We start from the raw sequence: 7017 nt of genomic DNA, 5'->3' as shown, positions 1-7017 counted from the left end.
GTTTTACACTTTTTGGATTTCATGATAAATGAACCTAATTTATTAACCCTTGTGTGGTCCTTCGGGTCCCAGTGACCCGAAGGACCACACAAGGATTATGTACTTCCCTTTACTTTGTTGAGAATTGCTCTCTAAACCCTGTTTGTGTAAAGTAAGTAAGTAAAGTTTATTTCTAGAACACATTTAAACACAGTTTAAGCTGACCAAAATGCTGTACAAACAAGAACTAAGGTGCTGTATTAACCCTTGTTTAGAGAGCAATTCTCAACAAAGTAAACGGAAGTACATAATCCTTGTGTTGTCCTTCGGGTCACTGGGACCCGAAGGACAACACAAGGGTTAAGGAAGTTATGCCTAATTCTTTTTCAAACGCTAACAAATTTTAACAAAACAACCCAAATTCAATGAAAGTAGAGGTCAGATCTTCTGTTGTACTTGTGAAGCGCGTTGTGTGGAATCATTCCGTCCGTGTTATTTTTGGGTAATCAAAATGAGGTAGTTAAAGAGAAACCCATATTTCTGATGTAGACATTTAGAAAACGGGTCAAATTTGACCCGAAGACAACACAAGGGTTAAGCAACTGGCCGACCCTGTTGATACAGCCTCTTAGTGAGGAAAGCCCTCGTGTAGCATTATATGATCATCATCTAACCAGTGGTTGATGGTAGGGCTGAGCGATATGGAGAAAATCAGATATGATATTCTTGACCAGATATTGTAGGGTTGACTAATGGTACCTTCAAAAAATATAATTAGATTTTTGATAAATAGTCATCAGTAATGTGGATATAATTACCTAAAGCGGTTGAAGGCAAATAATCGAACAGCTAAAACATTCTGGTAAGTTCAGAACATGACATCACTTTACTGTCTAAAGCAGTCTTTAAAATCAGGAAAAGACAACATTTACCATATTACCATATCCAACACTTAAGATGATATCTAGTTTCATATCACGATATCGATATAATATTGATATATGGCCCAGCCCTAGCTGATGGTCTACCTGAGAATCAACTGTGGATGACAAACCATGAAGAACTTGATGGTTTCTTGTGAGCTTCATCTGTCGCCTTGGCCCTGGCTCCCATCAGGTGGGTTTATCTATGGATTTCATCATATATGTTTATGTTTATTTATTAGATGAATAGAGTTTTGTGACACTGCCAGCTTCTTCTGTTCACGTAGTTTCTTCAATATAATTTAAATGTAGGTGGGTGCAGCCTAAAGGTAATGCTGTCGTCTCTCTCCACACACACACACACACACACAGACAGACACACAATAACAGCAGCCAGGTTGCAGCTATAGCAACGCTGTTATCCTAAAGTGGCGTGTGTGGAAAGCAGAGGGCTGCTGCTGCTTTGAAATCCACTCTCCTTTCTCCGCCGCCGCCCAGGCTCACCAGGTCCAAGTTGCGGGGAGCGTCTGTCTTGTGTCTGTTCTGCCTGTGATGGACGAGGCGGAGGACGGCGATGAGGAGCCCAAATTCCAGCAGCCTCGACCACCTCAAGTAACCAGCTTGTCCGGACGCGCGGATCCTAGGAGCAGCGGAGGAACCAAGATGAAGAAATTTACGCCAGGAGGCGGAGCCGCGTCCATTGCGCGTAAAAACTCCAACATCAATGAGCTGTGGCTCCTGCAAGACGAGGACTCCGCACCTGTCCGTGCCAGTGGCAGCACGGCCTCCGCTCTGTTTTGCCGGAGGGATGCTGCTGGAGGGGACACAGTCCCAGAGGCAGGCGTGATAGCAGAGGGAGCCATCGGTATGATATGCAACAAAAACGGAGATTGTAGAAGGGACCCGGCCAGTTCAGGGAGCCTCTCCTCTCTCATCTCAAGGCAGGAGAAGCAGGCAGATGGAGTCGTAGCTGCTGAAGACGGAAAGGGGCAGGCTGCGAGCATGGACGGCTCTATCACTTCAGCGGGGTCCCTGACACAGGGGCCGGGCGCCGAGGTCAAGACCGCGGCAGCGATGGAGAAAAAAGACTCCAGAGTGTCCTTCTCCAACGCCCCAGCTGGTAAAGGACAAACTCCGAGTCAGCAGTCGAGAAATTCTGTCACATTTACCAAAGCTGAGGATGGCTCTCAGATAGTGCCGGATGATGAAGACTACAGAGGGAATCAGACATACATGCAGCGGCAGTTTAGTTCCATGCTCCAGCCCGGAGTTAACAAATTCTCCCTGCGCATGTTTGGCAGCCAGAAGGCGGTGGAGAAAGAACAAGAGCGCGTAAAGTCAGCGGGTAATTGGATTATCCACCCATACAGCGACTTCAGGTATGGGTCAAATTGAGTTGATGTTCATAACCAGTAAGCCTACAGACTCTTATATTGAGGTGCTTGAAAGATATGGTAGTAACACACCGCCTGGCACAGTTTTTACATATCAAACTTTATATGAGAAAAGACTAAGAACATTATATTTAGAATATTCAGGTGTTTATTCAGTTATTTATAAAGGCACTTGGGTAATGTCATCCATAGACAACACTTTAGCTGTAGCCAAGATGGAAATAAATAAAGAAAAAGATTTTAGATAGCTATTTACGCCTATATTTTTTATTTTGCTTAAAAATTATCTGGGGGAAAAAACTTGAAACTTAGGGGAGAATCTGATCCATCATGAGGACTGAGAAAAACAAACGTTTCCTCAAAAAAAAGCTTTGGTTGATGAGTTTTGTATTAAAGATGAATTTGACTTGAAGTTGGAAAAGTTCCCTCATCGAGTTTCAGCACCAAGGACAGCTCCTCCAAATCTCTCAAGTGTAAAACAGCAGCAGCAGTCTGAAGATAAAGCCAACTGTTTGAGCTCCTAACTGGCTGTGACTCAGATTTTGCTACCAAAATATCATTTAATATAATAATCAATGGTTTTGTCGGCGATTATGTCAGGGAACATTCATGACTCGGCAACACTTTCCTTTGCAGTCTCCCATGTATACTTTCCGCTGATCAGACAGCTGTGTAACGTGTGCCTTCTGAGGACACAACAGGGCCGCAACTTAGGATTCTTTTCTATTATAATGTAGATGAATCGAGCCAGTTATCCGCTCTATTTATGTATTTATTGGTCTCATCTAAATGTCAGAAAATTGTGGGGAGAAAAAAAAACAGTTTCCTAAAGCCCAATGTGACGTCTTCAAATGTGGTGTTTTGTCTGACCAGCAGTTCAAAGATATCAAATTTGCACAATTGCTGTGATAACTGCTGAGGCATCCTCCATCAGTATAGCTTTACTGTTACGGGTGTTTCATGTCAGTTGTTCCTTGATTTGGAATGAACTGCACCCAGCTTATCTTTCCTGTTATATCCATGTCTCTCTGCTTCTCCTTGTCCTGACACTGTCTTGAGTCATATGGTATAGGTTGCCTCACAGGGAGAAGATACAATGCACTTGGTAAAAAAAAAAGCAGGCATTTCGTAAAAGATCGGCCATTTGTCACTGTGTTTGGGGTGGGATGGGGGGGCAGTCCCTCAGTCTCTAACCACTGCTTTACACTGTCAGGTTCTACTGGGACTTCACCATGCTGATGTTCATGGTGGGCAACCTGATCATCATCCCCGTGGGCATCACCTTCTTCAAGGACGAGACCACCATTCCCTGGATCATCTTCAACGTGGTTTCTGACACCTTCTTCCTCATGGACCTGGTGCTGAACTTCCGGACCGGCATCGTGTTCGAGGACAACACCGAGATCATCCTCGATCCCAAGAAGATTAAGGAGAAGTACCTGAAGAGCTGGTTCGTGGTGGACTTCGTCTCTTCCATACCTGTGGATTATATCTTCCTCATCGTGGAGAGAGGGATGGACTCGGAGGTGTACAAAACGGCCCGGGCGCTCCGAATTGTCCGCTTCACCAAGATCCTCAGTCTGCTGCGGCTGCTGAGGCTGTCCCGACTCATCCGTTACATCCACCAATGGGAGGAGGTAGGCAGAGATTCAACATTTATGATCCAGTGAAAGGGTTTGGGTGTTACTCTGACCACTCATGGGAGAAAGAGTTGGGAGTTGGAGAATTAATCTTTATGATTTTATTTGAATTAGGTACACAGTGAGCATACAGGCCCTACAACACACGATAATAACAATAATCATGTAGTAGCCTTGTGGTACTTGGACGGAAGCAAATACACAAGGACAGAACACAGCATGAGCACCACTGTTGTAGATAGCGTGCTATATTTAGGCGATGGTAGTTGTCACGCTCATCTAAGCCATACGTAAAACTGTTTAACTTGACTGATATGGGACGATAGGCAGATATTCCAAAAAAACGGACATTGTTGTTGATAATGCATCAAATGTTATTGAAGAATTGTTGTGTCATATATTTATAGGGTCAAAATAGATGTACTTACTGTAACAGTCTACAATAAGATAACAGCAACATTTGTAAGTGCACAAACACTGTAAATGAGATGTTATAGGCCTATATAATAACCATCGATAGAAACCAAAATATACAGAAAATATTTTAATTTTGAAAAATGAGGGTCACTAGTACAAAAAAATGCACTCATTAAAACTACTACTGCAATGTCTATTTGCATTTTTATCTTTGCATATCAAAAATGATAGAGGCAGATCTGTATTCATCTGATAAGCCAGTATCGGCCAAAAATATTGTCATTCTCTATTCGTTAGTTAGGGTGAAGTTATACTGGTTTGTTAAATCTCTTACTGAAATCTCACAAAATAACTTTTTTTATTACATAAAACAATGGAGAAAAAAAATAGTGAAACAGAAAAAGGTTAAAAGATACTGGATCTAGACAGATAAATTGGACATGCAAAATATCGGCCGATATTAGCTTAATAAAATACAAATATATTGGTATCAGATTATATACTGGCCTAGCCTGACAAGGCAGACCCACATCAAGATGTTGGGTCTGGGAACTCACCATTGACAGGGCTCATTCCAAGGGGCGGGATAAACGGTTGTCTTTCAAATTCCCTCTGCACGTTATAGGATAGGGCTACAACCAGGCAGAGCAACGAAGAAGGTAGCGGAGCTAGTTGATAGATTAAACTTTGGCTGTATCCGGTCGGCAAAACTCCGAACGCATCTTCCTTTTTTTAAGAATGCTTTCTGTGCCGTTCTTTGTTCTTTTCTCAAAGAAAAGCTGAACTCCAAGTTTTCCCACAAGACCGCTGTTCCCAGCAGCAGCAGCCATAAGCCCGCCCACCGACTCTATACACGATGTGATTGGCCTGACGAGAGTTTGGTTTTTCCAGCTCGCAAGCCAGCGGAGAGTGCCTAGAACCCCCCCTCCCCCGGCTGCAAATTAAATTTGCTGCCGCTAGGGTGCGTCTAGATTTCTAGGCTAATGCTGGCCGATAACTAACAAGAAATCCCTGTACAGAAATGCCAAAGTAGGTCGGAGGTCATTTAGAAATGGTGTCTCCATGACATAGTTTTTCCACCAGAGGGCACTGACAAGTTGATTTTTCAACTGTGAAATGCCCCGCTTTGTAAAAACCAAAAATCAAGATTGGCTAATATATCGTTATCAAATTTAACAAAAATCTAAATATCAATGTCGGCCAGGCAATATACGATAATGTCTGTTAGCCTTTGCAGACATTATTCCTAACAGCATTTACTTTTACATCATGAGTTACCTATGAAGTTACCTTGAAGACAGAGACGGTGCTGTAATGCAGGCTCATCTGTGAAGGAATGTGCAGATTGTAAGAGAGCCTTCACACAAGAGTATGTTTATTATGAATCCTGATGAATTTTAGGGTCTAACAAAAAAGGCTCGTCAGCTTCACTCTTGCTACAGATCAAAGCCATCAGAGCTGTATTAATGATCATGTTTGATGTAGTTTGGATATTGTGACAAAGTCAAACGCTTTGAATTTTGGTTTTATGCTTAAAAAAAAAAAAAAAACAGTCTGACTGTGCTCTAATTAATAATACAATATTGGATTGGATTCCATTGCAGTGGTTTATGTCAGTGTACAAGTAATTCTGTTTGTACATCAAAACAATCCTCTGTACAATTTCTCCCTGACACATAAAAACTGTGGTTTTACCATCTTATATAGCAATGGATAACAGCTGGATAACTGCTCATTATAACCCAGTGTAGGTAAGAATTCATGAAAAAATGATTTGTGTTTATCAGTGGGAAAGTGAACAGGGATCTTTCGAGGAATAAACAACCACGGAGACACTAATTGCTTTTTTTTTTTTCTTCCTCATAACAAAATTTCCCTTTTCCCCCATTGTTGTAATTGTTTTAGTTTGGTGTTTGACTTTTGCTTTATCTCTTACACTCCTATTTGAATCTCATTGCAACTGCACACACTTTCTGGACACATTACACATCAGGAAATAAGATAGGTGCATTACCATCCATCATATACCTATGTGCTACGCAAACGCAATTGACCCTGTCCTGCTAATGTGCTTGCGGATATAAACTGAGGATGCCTATTTGGATTAACCAATCATCTATGAATCAAAAGTGTGTGTGCCCTCTCTCTGAAAATAACCACTCTGCTCTTCTGATTACAGAGTGGTAATTTGAGCTCCACGAGAACCCTAATTACTGATTCAAACACTCACAAGTGAATGCTGCTTTTGCTTCGACTCAGCCCTCCCCTGATCGTCTTAGTTCAGCCGAGCTCTGCTCTGCTCAGCTCGATTCAAACGGGGCTGGCTGTGTTTCCCCTCTGCCCAGCTCGGCTTGGCTTAGCTCAGCTTGCTGCGGCGGTGTTCCCTAAAAGATTATCCTTAGTGTTGTGATGATTTCACCGTTTAGCTCAGCTGTGGGCCAACTGAGTCAACAGTCGTGCTCATAATTAAAAAAGAAAGAGCAGGTTGTGTATTGTTGACTCTGAATAGATTGTGTGTGTGTGTGTGTGTGTGTGTGTGTGTGTGTGTGTGTGTGTGTGTGTGTGTGTGTGTGTGTGTGTGTGTGTGTGTGTGTGTGTGTGTGTGTGTGTGCGTGCGTGCGTGTGCGGCCAACAGAGAAGCAGAGATAAGCGTTGTCAGGAATA

General features: G+C 42.5%; 1 protein-coding gene across 1 annotated transcript in view; it reads left to right on the top strand.

Annotated features, from left to right (window-relative positions):
* Positions 1 to 1331: 1331 nt before the first annotated feature.
* Positions 1332 to 7017, top strand: part of hcn2b (hyperpolarization activated cyclic nucleotide-gated potassium channel 2b) — a 46452-nt gene continuing 40766 nt past the window's right edge. The window contains exons 1-2 of the mRNA XM_039812008.1: positions 1332 to 2281; positions 3510 to 3933. Of these exons, the coding sequence (XP_039667942.1) occupies positions 1455 to 2281; positions 3510 to 3933 (1251 nt within the window). The 5' untranslated portion in view covers positions 1332 to 1454. The remainder of the gene's footprint in view (positions 2282 to 3509; positions 3934 to 7017) is intronic.

The sequence above is a fragment of the Perca fluviatilis genome, chromosome 9 (assembly GCF_010015445.1).
Source record: "Perca fluviatilis chromosome 9, GENO_Pfluv_1.0, whole genome shotgun sequence".
Lineage (NCBI taxonomy): Eukaryota > Metazoa > Chordata > Actinopteri > Perciformes > Percidae > Perca > Perca fluviatilis.
This window is presented reverse-complemented; position numbering and strand designations above follow the sequence as displayed.